The following is a 25,210-nucleotide window of genomic DNA, read 5'->3' on the forward strand; positions in this document are numbered from 1 at the left end:
ATCTCCCTTCGTTCTTCATTATTTCCAAAAGTCCTATCTATACCTGCTTTCTGTACTTTTCTCGTATAGCCTCTCAGTGCATTTCTTCAAATTCATCGCAACTCATTCTCTTATAGGCTACCCCCTCTTAAGCTAACTTAAATCTACTGAGCTCAGATGCTAAACTAAGGGCCGAGGCAATGCAGCAGCACAAAACAATTAACACAAACAGCAATGACAAAAAAATTGGAAAATTGCAAAGCAAGCTACAGTAAATCTAAATTACCAAGCAATGCAACATTACAACTAATATGAGCCAATGTGCAGCAACAAGAAAAATAAATCAGTAGTAAAACTAGCTTAACAGAGTAATAAAAAGTGAAATTTAGTAGCACTATGCCTGGCAAACAGCAGCAGCAAATGCAATAACTTATATCTGAACATGACATAGCTCAAGCAGAAAAAGTATTACATTAAAGACAACAATGCAGACAAGGGAAATGTATATTCACATCTTAATGTCTATGTAATTAAAGTGGTGCACCACAAGAAGTTATTCTACCAAAAAAATTACCAAGTAGTTGAAAAGAAAATTCCGTATGCAATTCCTGTGAAGGGAAATGTCTTTTTATGCTCCTTCGTTTTTTTTGAATAGATCATAAAATTATTTACTGGATCTGTAGGCATAAAATATTTATATTAGTACATCTATTAAATTTTATTTTAACCAATGCTGCAGTGCAGCTAGAAACTAGATATTAAACAAAATGAGTAAATAAATACATAAAGCAAGCCATATGGCATTTCTCTCAACTAGCAAGACAATAGCCGTGAAATGTTTCTGATCGTTTCATTAGCCATTTTAGTAAATATCATAAATTAAGAGCTCCACAGAGTAATCATATGTTTTCAAGTTTGAGCGTGTCGTATTTGCGATGCTTTCTACAAAGGAATGTCAATAGCGAGGATAATGGCCTCCCCTTTTTTTTCTACCTGTGCCTCTGAAAAGGCACACACTAATGGCTTTTTCTCCAGGCGTCTGACACAGCTGGGTGCTCACGACGCATTACGTGCAGGTGCTCACTTAACTTTCTTACGGAAATATTTATGACAGCAGTTTCCGCTACAATGACAGTCTCATATAAAATATTTCACAGGTCAATAATTTGCGTTAAAAATCTGTAGAAACAAAATCCTATTGATATAACAGAGTCCAAAAAAATTTTCGTCGGCATTGTAATACATTCACGCATTTACATACATTTCATAACTCTTAAAGTACGATTCTTGGTTTCCAACAACCTTTTTCACAAACCAGAGTCCCTAACCACTACTCATTATTCCTTACCTTATTCGTCGACACTTCTTCAATATTTCATCGTAACAGATACGTAGCATACTCAAATAACTCATATAGCATCAGCTTATTGATCATAAACATACCGCAACAGCATAATACACATAGTCATCGTAATAATAACATCATAACACCTCAGTCAACTCTTAAAATCGTCGTAGCTTCCTCCAATAATTTCAAAACCTAAAAAAAATTCTCTGCTCATTTCAATAGTGTCATCTACCTAAACCGTACTTTAAAATCATGATCCCATACCAAATACATCATTCAAAGCTCTCATAGTATTACAATGGTTCCAAAAAAATATGAACAGTTCACAAAGTACAGACAAAATACAATTTCATAAGTGTGAAGTTACCCAACTGTGTAATTGCGTAAACATGTGTCACTGATGTAGTAAAAAAATGTTTATCTCTCAATTAAATGATCAGATAGCTGTGTAATTTGTGTGTTAGAGAAATATGGTACCGATGTGTAAAGTTGTATAAGCAAATACCATATTAGCTAGGGCTCCTTGTGCTTGCCAAACACATGGTATACAAAGTAGGCATGTACCCCCTGAGGATTAATGCAATTATACTCTCAGGTGTTACAGATTACAGCAATGGAATGAAATGTATCACAGAAAACTTTCTTTGTAATTCAAAAATCTTGAAAAATAAATGGTTTAAGTACAAAATTAATCACTCAAATGTGTGTCCTATAGCGCTAAATGTGCGTCTTGCTGTAAGATAATTCTGTGAAACTGTCGTAGTTATCGTCCTCTGTGAGCAAAGTTCTGCTGAAGTCAATGTACTTACCTCATCATAAACGAAAGTGAAATTCTTTGCGTATAGATACCGTAGTTATTACGTGCCTTACCGTGATCAAGAAAGTACTGTAAGGTAACGTATTGTTGTGCTACGATAAAGGCTGTCTAATTGTAGCTATACGACAAAAGTTACTACTAAAACATGTTTTACTTTCCAGAATAACACAGAAAAACTGTGCAGATATAAAACAGATACAGCGCAAAAGCAACATTGCAAATTGTCACTCATTAGTAGCGTCGTGATAAAATCGTGTAGCTGTCACATAAACTAACCACTGTGTCACTGTTCACTATAACAATGCATTCGGAATTACTTTTCTAAGTTACCTATGTTCTTGACTGGATAGTTAGTTAGCTTTAAAACATAGTTGCATGTTAACAGTGTGTAAATGTGACAAAGAGTACTAGTAATGTGCAGTGAAAAATTTTATAGCAAAGACTAAGTTAAAAAGCAGATTATCTCTCAATAAATGGTTTTACATGTGAAATGTGGTGTAACCCTTTGCTCTTCCTAGTATGCAGAGTTTCAACTTTAACGCAATTATCATGTGGTATATGGCACATCGGTAAAGAATGCTAAAATTTTTCTCAAGGTTAGCGTCTATGTAATTTTTCCCTGAGCCAGCCAGCGTACGTGGCTGCCTGCGGTGCGAGTCATTGTCTGTCTCTTTGTTGGCGTGCGTCGTTATTGGGATTAGGAGACCTAACTTCTACAAATTCACCTTGTCGAGAGTGCCCTGCTCTGTTTGAATCCCGCCAGTTCTGATGCAATTCAGGTCTGTCGTTACGATCATATCGTCTGTCGTCATGTCGGTAGATTCCATAGTTTCTTCCTTGTCCGTCACGTGGTGGAGAATTTCTCCCTGAATCGTAACTGCGCGCTGGACCGTTTCGTCTAAAGTTATTCTGTCTCCCTTGATAATAATTATTTTGGTTCCCATATTGTCTGTTTCTCTGATTGTCTCTGTGATAGTCATTACCGCGGAGAGGTGATCTTTCCCTGTAGTTATTACTACTCTGCCAACGGTTGTCATACGGGTGGTGTCTGTTTTGGTCACGATTTGTGTAGTGAGAATAGCCTTGTCGTGTCCAGTTATTATTTCTTTCATTGCGGAATTGCGACGGATGTGACCTGTGATTGTTGTGTTCCTGTTTTCGCGTTCCGCGATTATCAGTGTCAATTTCTAATTCTTGTAAGAGTCCCTGAAGAGCTTCAATGTCGTCTTTGCAACGTCCTGCCAAAATAATATGTCGTAAATGTTCAGGTAATTTGATTAAGCAAATGCGGATGAGTTCTGAGGGGCTGTATGGGTTTGACAGGTACTGATTCTTGTGCAACATGTCTTCAAAATATTTCACAAGACTGGAAAATTCAGATTGTTCGAAATGTTTCATCATTATGATGCTATGTTTTACTCGGTCTTGTGTAGCTTGAGACCAATATGCTGAGAGGAAGGCATGGTAAAATTCTCCTTCACTGTGACAATCGCGAATGACCGATCGCATTCTTACAGCTGGTTCATTCTCTAAGTAGCCACACATAAATTGTAATCTGTGCTCTAATGACCAGTTGGGAGGAAAACAGTGAGCGAATTGTTGGAGCCATGCTTGTGGATGAATGTCGTTGCCAGAATTCTTAAATGTTTTGAATTTACGTGTAGTAATGAACAGCTTATAGTCAAAATCAACATGTCGGCGAGTCACATGTCGGTCATTGTTACGTCGTTTCGGCGGTTCATCTCAAAATTCGGTGTGCCTTGTCAATTTCTTTCATAATTTCCGAAGTGTCCTGTGTTATTATTTTGTGGTTGTTCCGTATTTCTAAGTCCCTCTTCCCGTGTTGGAGCGCGAGTGTCCTCTGAAAAATGTAATTTTTGTATTACTTGTGTCAGCTGATCTTGTACTTTCCGGATTTCTCTTTGGTGTTGCGTATTAATATGATTCTGATTTTGCTTGAATTTCCTAATTTGTTCGCACTCTTCTGTGTCATTAAAGACTACCGGTTTTGTGTCATTCAGATTATCATCTACCTTCGTAGATAAATTATTTAGCTGATCCGAAAGTTCAACTACTTTCTCTGATAATGAACTAATTTCCTGCATGTGTCTTTCTACTGTGTCCTTTAAGTTTTCCTGAGTTTTTGCAAATTGCGTAACCGAATCGGTAGATGCAACTGAATCAGTTTTAGCTTGCAAGGTCTCATGATTTTCATGAACAATAATTTGCAGTTCTTTTATAGCTGCCTCGTGATTCTGTAATGCATTTTCATTCCGCGAAAAAATAGGTTGAAAATGCTCACAAATTTGTGTTTTTACGTCGTTACAGACTTTTTGACATTTCGATTCGATTTTATGTAACTCAGTAGTTAAATCTTCACGTGTTTGTTCAAGCGTGGTGTGAAGATTTTGTTCCACTGCGTCTAACTGTTGCTGTGTTTGTCTCTGGTGTTGTTCCATTGTGTCTAACTTTTCAAGATTTTGTTCCATTGTGTCTAACTTTTGAAGCTTTTGCTGTGTTTGTCTCTGATTTTGTTCCATTTGTTGCATTAGCTGTAATAACAATGCATTAGTGTCTGGAATCTGTTCCTCTATGCTTTTCGGCAGTGCATTTGCACCGGCAACATTCACATTTTGACAAGCAGAAAATGTGTCTTGACTTATTTGAGAAAACGGTGAGGACGCAAAACCTGAATCTACAGTATTTGCAAAATTGTGTCCTGTCATTTCGGATTCCTGAGGCGAGCTATTGCCGACCGATCGATCGATAATGCTTCCCTGTTCACTAATTGTTTCACTGTCTACGCCATTATTTGCCGCCCGCTCCATTTCCCTGTGCACAATTACCAAATTACTACGTTGAACATTAGTTAATTCATTACACAGTGGCGCTAACACACTGCTTTCGTCTTCACTGTCATTTCTCAGTTTACTTTGGAGCCTAGTATTACGTTTTTCACACGCCATTATTGCCACAATATTTCACACAACAAGACAGAAAAACACAATTTGAAGAGCTAAATTAAGAGAACACATTAACATAGCACTGAAAATAATATCTAGTTAATTGTAAGCGCAGCTGCGAAATACTTGCTGCAAATCTACATGCATGCCACAACTGTTTTACTGTACAACAATGAAAAACTACAACTACAAAGGAAATTCTCTATATAATTACGCGCTAGCAATAAACAAAAGCTACACTAATTACACAAACTACAAGAAAAAATCACAAGATTCCAGTGAGGTATTCTCGGCTAAGGGTCGACATATGGAACGTCCCCTTTTGAAAAATTATATACGTGACTGTGCTTAAACTGACACACAATATTTTTTAGCGCAACGCAATCTGACTTTCAAAAATCCCTACAAAAGAATGGCCCTGACTAACATTAACCTATACCTTTCACAAATCACTTACCCCACAAAAATCTTCGTTACTCGAACTACTGCAATACAGCGAGCGCCACTACTGCCAGCTAAATAAAAGATTCAAACTAAGGAAGGCACTAACTACTGATAGGCATAGTTAGCAAATGAAAGATTTTGATAGAGACCAAACAATGTATTTACCTCAATAGTGTTCAAAAGTCATAATGTATATAGCAGTTTATGATATCCAGTGTTACAAATTTCAAAACTCCGCCATCTCTCTCCCCACATCCACCACTGCTGGCGGCTCACCTCCAACTGCGCAACGCTACGCGCTGTTCACACCCAGCTGCCCAACACTACAATGGCAGACAACAATGCAACCTAGCCACAGACTGCACACAGCACAGCCAGTGATTTTCATACAGAGCGCTACGTGGCGTTACCAATAAGAAAACCTAAACAGCCTACTTACAAGGCCTCACCGACCGACCGACCTTCCTCGGATATAATTTACTGTTAATTCCGCTTTTAATGTACCATAGTTACCTAGGATTTAATGACAATAACACACATAAAATGTTTTAATATAATAATGATAACTTGCTTACATCAACGCTTAACACTTCGTTCTAGCATAATATATTAGAATACTAATTTACACACTTAAACATCAAAGTGTTCTCTCACCATTATCATTATTTCCACTGGGATTGCTGATGTGAATAAAGGTTTGCAGGCTATGGTTAAGTAAGCCTGTAACTGAGAGGAACGGTGTTTCCTTCCATGTTTTCTACCTGTGAGTGGGAAAATCAATACCTCTTTTATTTTTCCCTTTCTCTCTTGCCTTACTCTACTTCTTGTGGTTGCCAGTTCTAGCTGTGGACCCAAGAACTGTGTCCGTTTCGTTATTGACAGCATGTATGACCAACCTCTGTATGGGCACCTTTACGGAACTGTGTGCTTTCTAACCATGGTGTTTCCGACTGTTTTGTATGGGGCTTCCGACCAAGCAGTTTTGCACTGTGGGTTTTCTCACCAGACCTTCACCAACTACAGATTTAATCCAGTCGTTCACCAGTAGCGGATGTGTCGTCACCGTCAGTCAGACAGCAACGTTACGAGTATGTGAACGAGTTATCCGTCCACCTCGGCCTGGTATTGAGGAGAGAAGAATTTATTTGTTGCGTGGTTGAACGGTAGCGGGCGCAGGGTCCAGGGCGCACAGCTACCTGCCTGGCTAGCTTTGGCCAGCCAGGTGCAGAAGCGAGGAGCATGGAAACGCGTAAATCCCGACGGTGGGATTTTTGACGGCAATGCTACAAGAAATTTCGGAGTGTCAGATAAGCTGAAAGATGGCTTCTTACAGCTCTTTAAGAGTATACAATAATTTACAAACAAATATTGAAACCAGTTCAAAAAATGGCTCTGAGACTATGGGACTTAACATCTGAGGTCATCAGTCCCCTAGAACTTAGAACTACTTAAACCTAACTAACCTAAGGACATCACACACATCCATGCCCGAGGCAGGATTCGAACCTGCGACCGTAGCGGTTGCGCGGTTCCAGACTGAAGCGCCTAGAACCGCTCGCCCACACCGGCCGGCTTGAAGCAAGTCTTAATACATCAGCGAGCTCGGATGAATGAAGTAGATCCACTGACACAACGATACTTCAATATCTTTAAAAGTACAGATGTTAATATTTTGCAGCGAATAAACATTTACATAATGAACCTATGAATTAACATCTTTTAGTCGCTTCATGCTATTGCAACAAACAATACCTCAGATGCTAGCATTGCGCTATAGTTATCATCCCTGAAAGCTACGTATCTGTAGCCAGTTTATTTATTGGTTTAGGACGTCTTTTATATCTTTTTCATTATGCAAATGTTTGTCAAATCATCGTATTCTCCATACTTACACAACAAATGAACACAGCATCAATACCTCATATTGTCATACTTGTGTTTTTATTTAATGAACAGTATACTATTTGGCTAGTAATTTAATTTAAATATTGACTGTGAGTGCTATTAAAGCTATGCTAATTTAAAATTTGTCAATCACATGTGTTAGTAGACACCGCAGTTGAAAAGGAGACCAGAAAAGCCTTTTGTCAAGAAGGCATAAATAATCGTTTAAATAATATTTAACGACAATATGTTGTCACTTATCACGAATGAACCTGGGCAAGAATACTGGCGTATTTATTTATGGACAATTCTTTGTTTATAATGACTGTAAATTATCTGAGTGTGACGAAATGTTTATAACGTTTATTTGTAGAAATATTGTTCTGATATATTAGTTTAGTCCAGAAAGTGGTCAAGCGGGTCAAATCATGATTGTAGAACATAAGAACGATGTATTTTTCGTGGGGATAGCCTTCAGACAATCGAAAAGCAGACAGTAGCAGAAGACTATGGGAATCAAGTGGAGACTGGGAATTTACGCGGGAAGAGCTCAAGGTAATGATTCTGGAGACTTTTGTGCTGAGTGCAGGAAGAAGACTAACCTGTACGTGGTGAAATGGATGATTCAGTCGTGAGGGTGTTTGATTTTGAACAGTGAATGGCTACTACCATACTTCAACTTTTGAAGGGACTTTATATTTCGAGAGGTCTGATAGTTCTGCAGAGTAGAACTCTTGTTTCCGCTTGATTTATGGAACTGTTGCCATTCTCGTAAACTCTTAACATAACTTTACAGCATTTGATAAGGGTATTTTCTGTCTGTATTTTAATTGAATATCGCAGCACCCGTTTATTTGAGATGTCCTTTCTTGAATAAACATAATTCAACATAATTCTCAGTCATATGTGTCAATTACACACATTAAAATAGAGCCTTTGTTACTGAATTATCCATTTAACTTTTATGTTGTGTTCCTGTGAACTTTATTAACTCGCAGTTCTAGCCAAGGCATAGATTACGTGACTTCAGAATCACAGATACATATTATTATTTTCAGAGAATTAGCTTCATGGCATGAAAGCAGACGTGAGCAGCTTGATCCTATGACTACACTGAGCTACTATTTTACAACAGAGCCGTGCATAGCCAAAGTACCTAACGTATGAGTACCCATAGGTAAAGATGCAACTGGTCTCCTCATACGGAATGCTGCTTAGAAGAGGTAGCCGGCAGTAACCATTAGGTATCGTCGCTATGTAGTGCCCTAGCCAACATCCTTCATTTCCATATAGCTTCACAGGCTTAACCTACTTGGGTTCTATACATTGTAATGGAAATAATTACAACAACGAAAGAGAAGCCTTGTCTTCTCAGGAAGGTCATCACTGGCAGCTACACAGAAAATGTGATGAGTATGAGTATAGGAATTGGTTGTGTGTAAATTCCGAACGTAGCTATTGGCTAAAGGCGTTAAAAAATCCCAAATGTCATGATCAGAGCTCTACAGCAACTTTACTGTCCATGATGAGCCGTGCTGCGGTTCGCATTGGTGCTGTTTGTAGGTTTCCACCGTCTGTTGGAGGCCAGACCGTATCGTTTAGTTGGCATGGTTGCGGTTATTTCTCTTCTTCTCGCTTTGACTGGCGCCACTCCGTTTCGCAAGCGTTGCCTGTCCGCTAGTGGCAGCAGCGGCGGTTATCGATATGTAGTAACTGTTACCCTATCTTTGGGGTGACGTCGTCGTTCTCCAGGGTCGTGTGAGGGGGCCATTACGGTTGGGGACTCAGGAGGAGCCAGGTCCGCGCAGTGGAGAATACGCTGGGACCGCTGTCGGTGCGCATGGAAGGGCTGTGGTCACGAGGGTGCACGACCTCGTCGTAAACCGGATCCAGCAAGCTTTAAGATGAGTGCATTTCTATCCAAGTAGAGCGGAGTCAGTCGCCTGTGTGGGCCCCATAGTACGTATGAGATGTTGTGACAGATTATCATCGCACCGTCATGTGCAATTTGGTGGATCTGCGTACCGCTTAGTACTCGAAGACCCAACTGTGTTAAAAGCACTTTGCTCAGTGATTAGACGTTGTGGTTACTCAACTGTGAATTAATGAAGCAGTGAAGAGATTTGTTTCGTTCTGCCAACCGTCGCCAGAGTTGTCACAGTGAGTTCAGTGTGCATTTGTGTCCCTAATAAATTTGATGTCACTCATTTGGTACCTGGTTTTGGCACGCTTTGCGATTGTTTTCGCAATGACGTGTGGTTGCTGATTCTGGTTGGTTACTGTTCGGTTTTGCGTCGCACGCGAGTCGAGTGCGGTTTTAGTTACTGTTAGTTTGTCTGGTGTTCTGTACTGTGACTTCTTTGTTCAGATTTTCGAGTTTGTGGAATCGGTCGAAAATCTGGTAGTGGTTCCTTTCACGTTCCGGGCGCTCTAAACACAGTATTCTGGGGACGTTGTGCAGACCACCTGTTCCGGCTTTGGTGTATTGTTCCATCGTTGCATTTGGTTTATCGGACGTCAGGTAGCTTCAGTGAGATTATTATCATTAGTCGTTCATTAGCCTGCCACTAGTCTGAGTTACCATCTTTTGATGTGGATGCAACTCTTCGCTGCCTATCTCATCGCTCGCAAGTGTGTTTGTTGCTGGACCTTCTCAGAGATCGATTCCTGGAGCACCATCTGGATTAGTTGCTTGTTTTTTTTTTTTTAATTAACATTTGCTATTATATTTGCTGTTTTACAGAAGGTTTCAATTTTTTTAATATTATTGCCGTTCCTGGCGTGTAAGGCCTTCAGCCGTGATTGTAGTCATTTGCCTTAAAATTCTACTTTGTATTGGTGTTTTAGCAGTAAGCCTTAAAACCTTATTTACTGCCATTCCTGGCGTCAGATATCTTCTGCTGTGTTTGTGGCCACTTACCTTTTAATATTTCAATACCGGTAAGTAGTAATTGCAGCAAGTTCTTAAACGTTCTTAATTTATTACCCGTCTTGGCGTGTAAGGCCTTCAGCCGTTTTTTTTTTTTTTTTTTTTAACATTATCTGTATCTTTATATTATGGTGATTGCTAAATTGTAACGCACTCAAAACACTATTATTTACACAGTTGTTTATTTCTTCGTTAATAACGTGTGGTATTTTTTTTCTGGACTTACTGTTTTAAAAATAAAAGTGTGTAATTGAAAAAGGCAACCAATAGTAACTGATTACGGCCCCAGCCACAATCGTAACCGAATCCTGCCTTCCATTTTAAACCAGGTTTAACATGTGATGAAGCGTATGTGGAGATTAAGGAACGAATGCATGTCTGCCTTGAAGAAAGGCAGTGACCGTTTCCAAACTTTTGAAGAGGATTTGAAAGATAAAGTTTATATTTCATTGTAAATATGTCGGATTGTAAGAACTCTAAATCAGCATTGTGTAAAGCAAGAAGGGGAGCTGTTGGGATGACCCAGAACTGTGACACTAGTTCGGAGTTTCAACTGAGCGAAGACATTTTGAAATTAACTAAAGGTACAAGATTTTTGAAAACTGGAAGTGAGTCTGTTCCTAACACAAAAAATTTGTTGTCCCGTTGCGATGAAGTGGAGACAATCCTATGTGAAAATAAAACTATTCTTGTGGATGGAACATTTGACAATTCAAACAGCTATGCACGGTACACATTGACATTGCAAGCACAGAAGGAGAGAGAAAGGTATCTCCTGTTTTATTTGCTTTGCTCCCAGAAAAAAGTCAAAATGTATACGAAAGATTTAAGTCTGGATTGAAAAATAAGATGTTTAGGTGGTTACTGTAAACTACAGTGCTAGACTTTGAAATGATTACAATTAAAGCTATGAAAATAGTGTACCCCAAAACACCTCTTCTCGGTTGCAGTTTTCGCTATAACCAATGTTTGTGGAAGAAAATACAAGCATTGGGATTAAAGGAGGAATACAGAGATACAGAAGGCGTCCGATTGTTTTGCCACGCGTGTGCTGAATTGACACATCTTCTGTCAAACAATGTTCATGAAACATGGATGATAATAGCGGAGGAAATGCCCTGTGGAGTAAAGGTCATGAAATTCGCAGACTATATGGTCAATCAGTGGATGGTAAATCCTAGTATATCAACTGAAATCTGGAATGTTTCCACCTCTCTCCGTAGGAGAATACGGAATCCATCAAAGAACATTATTGAACATGATCGTTTTGGTGGTACACATGTTATTGTGTGGTGAGGCATAACGTTACATGGGCGTATTGACCTCCAAATCTTTGAACGTGGTGTGTCTTTGAAACTACAGAAGTTAATATCTCACCGCCATGAACATTTTCACAGTGAAACTCTGACTTAACAACTTTTAAATGCTTCATGAGATTTCAACAAACGGTAACTCATATGACAGCATTGCACTATACTCATCGTCTCTGATTGCTACGTATCTGTATCTACTTTAGACTGAAGCGCCAATGAAACTAGTATAGGCATGTGTGTTTAAATACAGAGATATGTAAACAGGCAGAATGCGGCGCTGCGGTCGGCAACGCCTATATAAGACAACAAGTGTCTGGCGCAGTTGTTAGATTGGTTACTGCTGCTGCAATGGCAGATTATCAAGATTTAAGTGAGTTTTGAACGTGGTGTTATAGACGGCACACGAGCGATGGTACACAGCATCCCTGAGGCAGCGATCAAGTGGAGATTTTCCCGTACGACCATTTCACGAGTGTACCGTGAGTATCAGAAATTCGGTAAAACATGAGATCTCCGATCTGCGGCCGGAAAAAGATCCTGCAACGAAACATCGACATGGGCTTTGCGAGATGAAAATGTGTTTTGTCATCTGGAGCTGCACCTTCGGTAGTCAGGTTCTCTTCTTCCACCATCGCATGCATCGCATGATAGAGGTTGTCCATGGACTCACCATACTCTACCTACTGATGACTGCACGACACAAAGCTTTACGCCTCGCCTAGGCCCGTCCACACCGACATTGGACTGTTGAAGACTGGAAACACGTTGCCTGGTCGGACGAGTCTCCTTTCAAATTATATCGAGCAGATGGACATGTACGGATATGGAGACAACCTCATAAATCCATGGACCCTGCATGTCAGCAGGGGACTGTTGAAGCTGGTGGAGGTTCTCTAATGGTGTGGGGCGTGTGCAGTAGGAGTGATATGGGACTCATGATACTACTCTGACAGGTGACACGTACGTAAGCATCCTGTCTGATCACCAGCATCTATTCAGATCCATTGTGCATTCCGACGGGTTAGGCAATTCCAGCAGAACAATGCGACACCCACATTTCCAGAATTGTTACAAAGGGGCTCCAGGAACACTTCTGAGCTTAAACGCTTCCGCTGGTCACCAAACTACCCAGACATGAACGTAATTGAGCATATCTGGGATGCCTTGCCACATGCTGTTCAGAAGAGATATCCACCCCTCTTACTCTTACGGATTTATGGATAGCCCTGCTGGATTCATGGTATCAATTCCCTCCAGCACTACTTCAGTCATTAGTCGATTCCATGCCACGTCGTGTTGCGACACTTCTGCCGTGTACCAGATTTTTGGCTCTTCAGTGTATAATTATTCACTTAACTTTTATTCTGCGTTACTGTGTGTTTTATTAACTCGCAATTCTAGCCAATTCGTAGACTATTTCACTGTAGGATCACAGCTACTGTTTATTGTTTGCAGCGAATTAGCTGCTAAGCATGGAAGCAGACGTATGCGCCTCGTCCATATGACTACATCGAGCTATTCCTTTTACGCAGATCCGTGCGTAGCCGAAGTACCTACTATATGAGTAAAGATATAACTGGTTTGCTCGTATGGGATGCTGTTTGGAAAAGCAACCACTTAACAATAGTAACCGTTACATACCGTCGCAGGATCTGTTTAGGAGGCGCATTTCACCACGTCCACATGCACCCACGACCATCATGCAGTTAACCGCGCTGGTGAAGGAATGGAAACGCACTGCCACAAGAAATGCTTACCATTCTTGTAGCTGATATGGGAGCATGTTGCAGAGTTTGCGTTGCCGTCTGTGGTGACTACACACCCTGGTAAGAACCATATCCCGTCTTTTGTAATGTCCAGGAGACCATCATAAATCGCAGTGATTGCAGTGCAATTATTGTCTCTGAATGGAATGTAATTTCAGTTCGTCTCATTGCGTATTTGTCTCAGTTACCCTCTGTACTCTACGGTACAATACTGTAGCAGTTCTTTCTATGTATGATGTAAGTTACATCGAGTTATTTTACTTGGCAGTGACACATCATGCCAAAGTTACTTCCGTCATAAAATTTTGTGCACCACTGTATTTACATTGAAGTAACATTTGTATACTTTAAAACGGATGTAACAGATAAACATATGAACTTGCAAAGGAATTGTTATGTTCGCAAACACAATACCAGATTTAGCGAAAACTAAGTTATAGACACGATCTTCTCCACTACTTTAGAAGGAGAACATTGTGGCCTGTGGTTGATAAAGTACACTCCTGGAAATTGAAATAAGAACACCGTGAATTCATTGTCCCAGGAAGGGGAAACTTTATTGACACATTCCTGGGGTCAGATACATCACATGATCACACTGACAGAACCACAGGCACATAGACACAGGCAACAGAGCATGCACAATGTCGGCACTAGTACAGTGTATATCCACCTTTCGCAGCAATGCAGGCTGCTATTCTCCCATGGAGACGATCGTAGAGATGCTGGATGTAGTCCTGTGGAACGGCTTGCCATGCCATTTCCACCTGGCGCCTCAGTTGGACCAGCGTTCGTGCTGGACGTGCAGACCGCGTGAGACGACGCTTCATCCAGTCCCAAACATGCTCAATGGGGGACAGATCCGGAGATCTTGCTGGCCAGGGTAGTTGACTTACACCTTCTAGAGCACGTTGGGTGGCACGGGATACATGCGGACGTGCATTGTCCTGTTGGAACAGCAAGTTCCCTTGCCGGTCTAGGAATGGTAGAACGATGGGTTCGATGACGGTTTGGATGTACCGTGCACTATTCAGTGTCCCCTCGACGATCGCCAGTGGTGTACGGCCAGTGTAGGAGATCGCTCCCCACACCATGATGCCGGGTGTTGGCCCTGTGTGCCTCGGTCGTATGCAGTCCTGATTGTGGCGCTCACCTGCACGGCGCCAAACACGCATACGACCATCATTGGCACCAAGGCAGAAGCGACTCTCATCGCTGAAGACGACACGTCTCCATTCGTCCCTCCATTCACGCCTGTCGCGACACCACTGGAGGCGGGCTGCACGATGTTGGGGCGTGAGCGGAAGACGGCCTAACGGTGTGCGGGACCGTAGCCCAGCTTCATGGAGACGGTTGCGAATGGTCCTCGCCGATACCCCAGGAGCAACAGTGTCCCTAATTTGGTGGGAAGTGGCGGTGCGGTCCCCTACGGCACTGCTTAGGATCCTACGGTCTTGGCGTGCATCCGTGCGTCGCTGCGGTCCGGTCCCAGGTCGACGGGCACGTGCACCTTCCGCCGACCACTGGCGACAACATCGATGTACTGTGGAGACCTCACGCCCCACGTGTTGAGCAATTCGGCGGTACGTCCACCCGGCCTCCCGCATGCCCACTATACGCCCTCGCTCAAAGTCCGTCAACTGCACATACGGTTCACGTCCACGCTGTCGCGGCATGCTAACAGTGTTAAAGACTGCGATGGAGCTCCGTATGCCACGGCAAACTGGCTGACACTGATGGCGGCGGTGCACAAATGCTGCGCAGCTAGCGCCATTTGACGGCCAACACCGCGGTTCCTGGTGTGTCCGCTGTGCCGTGCGTGTGATCATTGCTTGCACAGCCCTCTCGCAGTGTCCGGAGCAAGTATGGTGGGTCTGACACACCGATGTCAATGTGTTCTTTTTTCCATTTCCAGGAGTGTATTTTTATGGGAATAGCAGCTCCTCAGTTACACTTTATTGTTTTCATATTTTTTACTTAAATTTCTTTCTTTGCAACTAGTGTCGCAGCCTCATTCTCAAATGCAGGATCGCGCGGTGTCCGAAGTCTTTATTTCGTAAGTGTGTGCAGGATGTGAACTGGTTTGTCCCTGCTGTATTTAATTTTTTTACTAAGAAAATCATACTTTTTCTTCGTATAAATAGATGTTTACGGCTTTGCAGGATTTGGGTAGTCTCGAGCAAAATTTTGTGGGCTCATTTTTCGTGTGAATTTTAATACAGACTTTTTCGATGATGTTCACTCTGATTAAATGTCATTTATAAGATATACTTTTAAGTCATAAGGAAGATATTGTCTTAACTCGTCAGAACATTTCATATGACTCTCCAGGGTAATTACCTCCAAGTTGGTAACCACTGGTGTAGAAGAACTGTGGCTCAAATTGAGGAGAACAGTAACACTGGGCAGCTGTGTACACAGCAGAACAGTTCATGTGGGAAGTTTCCTCCACGGTATACGACCTCTGCAATGAAACTTCTAAAGAAACAGTTACTACGGCACAATAGGTGGCAAGCAAAGCTTAGGGCTATAGATACAGAGATGCTAAATGAAACGTGTTTGGCTGTCAAAGGGTAACGTGTGACGCTCTCAACGACTACCGTTACAAAATATAATCTCACGATCTTTCACAAAACCCAAAGAAATTCTAATCATATGTTAAGACTGTCAGAGATACACTCGTGTTTGACACAGGAGTCGACGTTGAGGGTGGCAAAGCAATAGCAAATTTTCCTAACTCCCCTTTCAAATGTTCCTTTAAAAAGGAAGATCCAGGAGTATTGTCTCAGTTCAGTTGTAGCACGACTACAGATGTGTGTGAGATACATATTTGGTTTGAGAAGCAGATGAAATAACAAAACTGAAAATGGTCGCAGAGCCTAATGGAAAACATGTCTAATTCTGTACGGAATTTTCAGCTACATAAGATCTCTCTTAGCAGTAATATGTAAAAATACAAACAAAAAACTGCGACTGGAAAAAGAAACAGATCACACTCATCTACGAGAAGGGAAGGAGAAGCGACTCAAGACGTTCATCTGCTGTAGATTCTTTGAACATATTCTGAGCTTAGACGTAATGAAGTATCTCAGTGTGACCGAAAACATCGCTCATGAGAAACCAAGCGCGCCCTTTTCTCAAATGCCATTGTGAAAGCCATGGATCACGTCAAACTGGTGTACGCAATGATTCTAGACTCAAAAAATGTGGTGCTACACCATTGTTTGTTAACGAAAGTATAGCAATATTGGGTAGGACACGAAAATTGTGACTGGATCGAGGATTTCTTGGTAGGGAGATCGCTGCTTGGTATTCGCAATGGAGAGTTATTTCAGAGTAGCGTAAAAGATTGGCATCAAGCTTTTACTGTCTAAAAATGTAAAACTGTGCACTTTATAAAACGCTGGAATGTAGTATCCTATAACGTCAATATCACTTAGCCACTGTAGGAATCAGCTGACTCTTAGAGATACCTGGGTGAAACAGTTTGTGGGAATATGAAATGGAATGATCACATCGGCATGTGGCATGTGGCAAACTTTGGAATGCTGATAGGATACTGGGAAACTGTAGGCAGCTTAAAAAGATTTGAACCATATAGACCTCTTGTACCCGTGCGGTGGTGGAAGTCGAGCAGTGTGCAACGCTCGTAGCTTTCACACAGCACTATTAGTTGACCACAGTATTATTGCATTTGGGAGTGAGAGCGCTTCGGTCGGCTTGTAGTGAGTTTTTATCGTGATATTTGACGAGGACACGCTGAACCACTTGATAGTATATGCACAATAGTCTTTAAATCATTCACAATGCAATTCGTTTTCCTTAGGTACCATTGTACTTGTTTGCTGTAACGTCGCCGTGTGTTCGCAATAATGGTCACGGGAGACCAAGGGCAATAATATCGTGATCAGGTACTACTCAAGTGTACGGCGTATTGATGCAGGACGAAGGAGTGCAGTGCTCGTTGTTTTGACGCAGAATGACAGGAGAAATTGACTCGTTCTGATATAAGACGAGCGACTGCGATGCTCGTTCCTTTGACAAAATAACACTAGCAGAAACTAAATCGTACTGATACGAGATGAGCAAATGCAGTGTCCGGTGTTTTGACAGAATAATAAGTAAGTTATCCCTGTAGTGGGTCACTGTGAACAAGGACAATGCTGACACAGTGAACTGAACCAATTGGGAATACAACCGATTGTACTTATTTTTAAAGGGTCTCCTAACCTGGACAAGTTTAAAGATCGTGACTAAATTATCTCATGTTGAGAAATGAGAAGGAGAAATCTGTTTTACTTGTTAAAAAACTTTCTGTTGCCAAGATCGCATAAATACATCGTTTTAGATGAACATTTTCAACAGAATTCGCTGTTATCTTATGGTCTTCAAAATTTTTTGTTACAAAACTTGTTCATTGTGAGTTGGAACCTCATGGCAAGTTGTCACATTAGAGGATAAAATGTAACACATTATACCAAGGTTTGTCAGAAATAAAACTTGTACAATCAAAACTCACTTTGGGCACATGGCCATGCCCGTAAATGTAACGCTCACAGATGACTGATAAGTCTTAAAAACCACACTATACAGTAAACTGCTCATTAGCAGGGCTGTTTACGTTAGCTTGACATATTCCATTTAGAATGATCTTGAAATCTAAGTCAAGACTGAGATTAACAGTTATTTATTTGCTCTAACGATTGTCGCGAATCACAACGAGACAAACGGAGAGAAAATTTTTGTATAGTTAAAATTAGATCACAAAATCACGCTAAAACAGCGGAAATATAAAAAAAAACTGCGGAAGACTATATGGAGCTAGAGGATAAGCTCTGTTTATCTGGGCAACTTTCTTAATCAAGGACAACGTTACAACAAGAAGCCACAAATATATGCAAAATGAACAACGCACTTGTGTGGCAAAGTAAGCAAGTAACTAGCTGTGTAGAATATGGATCGTGACTACATCTGCTTAAACAGCTAGCGTGCGCCACCAACACTAATTTGCGGCCAGAGATAACGCCGCCCCGTCAATGGCTCAGAGTAGAGTGCCCAGAAATCAGGTTCACAGACCTTAACTCTCTGCTTTCAAAAACTGCAGAAGAATGGGATGCTGTTGCGAATGTAATGGGCGAGAATTATAGATAAATCCTTGAACAAGCACGAGAAAGCACATGCATCTTCCCTTTTTTTGCGTAAAAGAAGGACATTTTTAACACGAAATTGGCACGTGCCCGGAGAATTGTCTTGATGACTGGTCAGTATTACGCACCAAGAACTCCATCTAGCGTAGTACAATTTTATTGGCTGAAACAAATTTTTAGAGTGAACACAAATGACTGTACCATGTTGGCGAGATGGTGCCACGGCGCCTGTCTGGTGAAACGGTGCTGGAAAGAAGGAATGTTGCTTTCAGTTATTCTCTAGTGGCCGCAGGATGTAGGCGTACACTGGCCCTGGGTGGTGCAGGCGCCAGACCGGTTTTCAGTAAATGCAGATCGGGTCGTTGCCTGGTTTCTACGAACTGCCTTATCTCACATTGCTCGAGTTAATGAGATTCAACGACGATCTTTCTGCAAACAAGAGAGGCTATATGGACTATTCCGCGGGCAGACAACTCTCCACGGCGGGAGCAGGGCTGCTTTGTCAGACACACTGCTCCAACTCACTAGATAATTGCGAAATAGCCGCAGAAAATGAAATAATACTGCGTAGCGATGTGTGACAGTAATGTCACAGATGGCTTAAAAAACAATTCTGCGGCCCGTCCTAGAACATTGCTAAAGGGTGAGGCACCAGATAGCACTAACAGGGCATACTGAACATATACAAAATGGACAGTGAAATGGTAACTTTTTTTCACTCACGGGGGAGCTTCATCCAAATAGGCGTAATTAACCGCAAATGCCTACTTACAACGTTTCAAGAAATAGTGTTAAGTGTGAAATACAGGAATATATTACTGCCCACTAACTGTGTCACACACTAGCATTTAAGGAATCCTTCTTCCCCATATTCACACGCTAGTGCAATGGGGAGAAAGTCTAATAGTGCATATGATAGAATAAGAAGTGTCCCCTGCCATACACTGCACAGTGACTTCCAGAGCACTGGTGTAGATGAAGATGTAGACTTCAGGTTACTTTTTAATGAGCCACAGGTGCCAAAGAGCCCCTCCTGTCAAATTACTCAGCGCCTGTGAACGAAAACCTCCGAAAGGTTGCCAGAAGACTTTGTATTCATCCTGTGTAAATGCGTTTTAACGTATCCGAGGCATGTGTAAGATCATTATCCTCAGAAGCAAAATATCTTTCAATATACATACATGATTTTCGGCAAGTGTTTCAGTTTCCTGTGCGTATGTAATCCAACGGTACCAGCTGTGACCATTTGACGTCTAGCGAAAGAGTAAAGGGAATTTGATCGTCAAATAAATTATCCTGTCATTTGTCGTAAGTGAATTAGGTTAGGGAAACCATAGAAATCTTGCGTTTGGTTAGTCGGACGGGATTTGAACAGACCGACTAATTTACTTCACAAAATAAATTTTTACCTCACTCTAATATCCTTAGCTCATAATTTTTATGTTATTGTGCATATTCTTGTAAATTTTGGTAAAAACAGCAAATTTTTTGTGCTTATTATGGTGATTTTAGGTCATATAAAACCTGGCCCAAGTGGTTACAAAATATTGTTAAATCCTGACTGATGATGTTATTTGATTGGTAATAACAGACGTCTCATGCAACAAAAACAGGAGCAGACAAACCTAATGATTAAAATGTAGAAACTTTTGTGTCTCTTGATTAGCACCACAATAATAGACTCCCAATATAATAAATTGATTAGGAGGAAGAGACCTCATTAGTCATCACTTTAATAGACGGACACCGATGGAGATGGGAAGGTGGTAAGACACTGGACTCAGATTCGAGAGGACAGTGGTGCAAATCTTTGTCTGGTCATCCAGATTTAGGTTTCCTTGGTTTTCCTAAATACCTAACAGCAAACGCTGGGTTGATACCCTTCAACAGGACACTCCTGATCTTGTTTATTACTTCCCTCAGCTTGAACATTTGTTCCTTCTCTAATGACCTCGTCATCGTTGGGACATTAAATATCAAATTTCCGTCGCTCCTTCCTTCTTCACTTTAACAGCAACATCCCAGAAATCCCGAGAACTATCTACCAGTTCTAAAGCACAAATCATCAAATTTGAAACCTTCTTTCTAAGTTAGTATTCACATGAAGACTTGGGTGTGTGATGCACCTCTGATTTCGCAGCGTCGGCAGTTTACTCTGTTTCTGTCCTGTTGCACATGCTGGAGATTTTCTCTCTCCTGACAACTGGCAACGCTGATGAATTCTCCAGTGAAGACGCTGTAACAGCTCTCTCTCCCACTCACTATCTCTCTCTGTCCCTGTCTCTCATATATATGCCCTTACAAACGCAGAAGTTTCTTAGTAAGAAGGACAGATAAACGAATTATTCAAATGTTGTTTTGAGATGAAATTTACATAAACGTTAATTTTACATTTTGTAACTGTAAGAACAAGGGGTTTTCAATATTAAGGATGATTTTAGCCAAAATCTCGTGCAACGCTCTTGCACTGTAGCTTAGGTGGATTTGGTAGCCCACGAGTGTCCTCCCGGTTTACCCTACATCGCAGTGGCATATTGTAAACAGTTATCTTCTCCGCTGGAGAGCGTGACAGTCAGTCACGATCATTGAAAACAGCCCACGTCTATTGCAAGACATTCCGCCTGCAGTGCTTCAGCATAAAAAGTCACGTTTGCTGCCGAAAGCTCGATGCAGAAGAGCGATTGACAACCGCGCGTGCTCGATGCGAGATCGCGGCGTCGGAAATGGTTTCAGTGCACACACGACGACATCGCAGCGATATTCGCGCACCAGTACTAGATTGGAAGCCAACCATTATGCACGTAGTCAGGAGAAATCAGGCAGGATTTGCGTATTTCGCTTATGAAAACATTAAGAACTGCAACAGGAGGTTTTAGACTCACCCAATGGTTAGTCCACGTCTGGTGAAAGGAGCGTCCTTCATACGATTACACTCTCGCAAAACCTTACACACACCTGAAACAATGCTGCTTTCTTCTTAATCCCTTCACGATGCACCTTGCGAGATTTGTCCCATATTTCAGTCTCAATGCCGATATGTGCGCTGCTTATTTGTTTCTCATGCACTACTGAAACGCGGCAGAAAATGACGCTACGAACTCACGATATTAGTTCGCTCGTGTGCACTGAGCCAAAGAAGTGGCGTCGCCTCAGGCGCCTGTAACTTGAACTCCCTGTAGCGTCGATGGATGAAGTTTACGAACGTGGGTTCCTATCGTCAATTTGTTTCTCAAGAGATCCTCTACAACTGCCCGACGTTTGTCGGTATCGTTCTGTAACACCCTGAGTATGTACTACTATTGCTCTCACTTGTTCAATGAACAGTAGTTCCTCTATGTTATCCACTAAGTGTTCAGCAGTAGTAAAACAGCGGTCACTCTAAGAAGACTGATCCGAAAAATGAATGCTAAAAATGCACAACTTGAAACATATATGACTGACCCATGTGGCCGAACGACGGTATTGGTTGATGCACTGCTTTGTACACTGCCTCTTGCTACTGCGTGTAATCCCGTCACGTACCTTGTTATTAAATAGTTACTCTGGAAAGAGGTAAGTAGTTAGCCGTCCTACATAAGTGATTCTTGGAAGATGTATCGATATCACTCAGGCAACTTGTATCTAGGAAGAAAATTATTTCTCAGTACCCGATCCACCTTACTTCTTCTGGTATTATGACAAACTTTCTGTGCAAAACTACTTTGTTTAAGTGTTCTACTACAAATGCATTTTCTTTTGGTTCCAGCATATCGGCGACACTATATGGAACAGCTCTGTCCCTCTTTTCTTTCGTGCTTTTACGATTACTCTTGGAACGTGACGCATACAACATGCCAGAACTCATGATGGAAACAGATTACTTGCACTGGGAATTACCGTTACCTGCCGTATCCGTTTGCGAAGAAGATAACAAGGAAGCAATAGAAAAGTTCGTGCGGAGGTAATGCACGGCACACTGGTATTTATTATAATAAATATTCAACTAATGTTCTGTACTAGGTGTTTGTTCCCATGGGTGGAAAAGCTAAATACATATTCAGCACAAAAAAGGTTGATGCCACCTGCTTTGTGAAAGTTGTACAATATTTGGAGCAGTTAAAATCGTGTTACAAATTACAGCTGATACCACCTTCATTTCTTAAATTTTATTTCAACATCTCACCTAACCTTGTTATTCAATGTTCCCTAGACATTGGGTTTCTACGGTACCGTCATTCCAATAATTTACATCAATATTGAGATAATCGGAATGGGATGTCGGTTCCGTTTATCACTATTTCTCATCGAGAAGCGTATATCATGTGGAGAACAATCACTTTGGATTTTGAGAATGCGTTTCTAAACTCTATTCTTTTGAAAGTTGTAACAATTTAATCATTGATTACACTGACAGTAGGATCATATCGTGTTTCCTTGGTCAACAGAGATATTTACCATTTACCTCCCACTGTAAATATATACACATTCAAATTTGAAGAAATTACGACACCAAACAGGATACATGTGCCTGAAATTAACTTCATAGCACAGATTAATACACGCGCTATGTTAACCATCTCATCTGAAGCCCGCTAGCATGGGTTGGCAGCGAGCGATACATGCCGCTTCATACAGCACTAATACTGGCTATTGCTCCATACGAAACCGCATCTGAAAGGATGACTACTTGCTATGCATCACAATCTCTTAGAGGCGTGACACGAGGAATGTTTTCAGATGCCTGCAGAAATTTTGAAAAATTTTGTTTGATACGTGGAGTTAGAGGATGAATTGATGTGATAAGTTCAAATGGTTCAAATGGCTCTGAGAACTATGGGACTTAACATCTTAGGTCATCAGCCCCTAGAACTTAGAACTACTTAAACCTAACTAACCTAAGGACATCACAAACATCCATGCCCGAGGCAGGATTCGAACCTGCGACCGTAGCAGTCCCGCGGTTCCGGACTGCAGCGCCTAGAACCGCAAGACCACCGCGGCCGACTGTGATAAGTGTATCAGAAATTATTTCCAAATAGTAACATAAATGCGACTGTACTGCTAATCCTCCCCACTACTCTTTGTATTTTTTGAAGTGGCGGAATGGGGAATATACTCTGCTACGTAAGGATGCTCGTTTTTGGGTTGCAGTATAAACATCGTTAGTCTGCTCTGTCGATGTTGCGGAACATGACGCTGGCGTTTTGACACAGAACCCAGCAAGTGCAAAGCTACTTCTATTATTAAACGCAAATATTCCTAACGCAGTTGACAACAATTGGCCGAGCGGTTCTAGGCGCTATAGTCTGGCATCGCGCGACCGCTACGGTCGCAGGTTCGAATCCTGCCTCGGGCATGGATGTGTGTGATGTCCTCAGGTTAGTTAGGTTTAAGTAGTTCTAAGTTCTAGGAGACTGATGACCTTAGAAGTTAAGTCCCATAGTGCTCAGAGCCATTTGAACCATTTGACAACAATTATACATGATCCAGTCACGTTAATGTGATCACCTGTCAAAAGCCAGAATAATCCGGTTTTGCAGCGCGGACGTGCAGAGAGTCAGTGGGGTTCTGGAGGGTACCGACATAGTTATAGAGCTATGCCGACTTCACTGCCGTGGGCAGCCGCGCTAGATTTCACTGCTGAGGATCCATGGCGTGAACAGCCCGATCAAGATGGGCCACAGATTCTCAATTGGTTTTAAATTCAGGGATTTAGTGGCCAAAGAGTACGGTAAACTCATTGTGATGTTCTTCGAACCACGCACGTGCAACAAGCTGCCTGTAGCTGTGGACCTGGTCGCCAAGAATCGATGCATACTAATGTTGGTGCCTTCCAGAATGACAATATTGATATGTCTGCGTAAGCAGAAGAAACAAACGATCGAAGTCCGAAATCAACTTATTGGACTGTTCAATTAACCAAAACAAATTCTCCAAGTATAACACCAACACAAAACAGTGATCCGTCTTCGAATCACAACTACATGCAAGAATAATATAGAAAACAACTGAAATAATTTCCTACTAGTCTCCGCCAGAGACTTCTCCGATATACCAAGCCTAATCCAGAGATCAGCGAGAAGGTCCAAGCCGGGCTGCCAGGGCGGCAGCTATCCACGTCTGCTGGCGGTTGATGAACTGCCGATGTGCGGCCGCACGGCGGCCTTTATAGCACTTCGGCTGATGAGTACCTCGGAACTATTTCCATCACGTGGTTTCACGTGTGAAAATAGTTCTGGGATCTGCAGCGTCCTCTTCCTTATGTTTATGTGGGCAGTAGTCGCCCCTGGTGGCCGCTGGTGCCTTTGCTGTGTTGTTGTTGTTGTTGTTGTTGTGGCTGTTCATCATTATTGCCTGTCGGTTGTGTAGTGCTTCGGTGTGCCTGCGAATCGGGCAACCCGCGGCTTCAGGCTGTCAGTTTGGTTGCTGATACTCTAGGCGCCATGATGTCTGGTGGAGAAGGCCACAGCAAATATCACCTCAGGGAATGTCACGGAAACATTCCCCAGACCATAACTCTCCCTTTGCTTTCAGACGTTTCACGCCATAAGCCCCAATGGTCATCTGTCAGATGGAACATAAAACGTGATTCGTATGAAAAGACCACCTGTCCCACTCAGTGGACGTCCAGTTGCGGTACT

The 25,210-nt window shown here is 41.8% G+C and overlaps 1 protein-coding gene across 1 annotated transcript in view; it reads left to right on the plus strand.

Annotated features, from left to right (window-relative positions):
- LOC124556612 overlaps positions 1-25,210 on the plus strand; it is a 126,637-nt gene that overhangs the window by 13,662 nt on the left and 87,765 nt on the right. Inside the window, exon 2 of the mRNA XM_047130579.1 lies at positions 22,336-22,530. Coding sequence (XP_046986535.1) covers positions 22,336-22,530 — 195 coding nt within the window. The remainder of the gene's footprint in view (positions 1-22,335; positions 22,531-25,210) is intronic.

The sequence above is a fragment of the Schistocerca americana genome, chromosome X (assembly GCF_021461395.2).
Source record: "Schistocerca americana isolate TAMUIC-IGC-003095 chromosome X, iqSchAmer2.1, whole genome shotgun sequence".
Taxonomy (NCBI): Eukaryota; Metazoa; Arthropoda; class Insecta; order Orthoptera; family Acrididae; genus Schistocerca; species Schistocerca americana.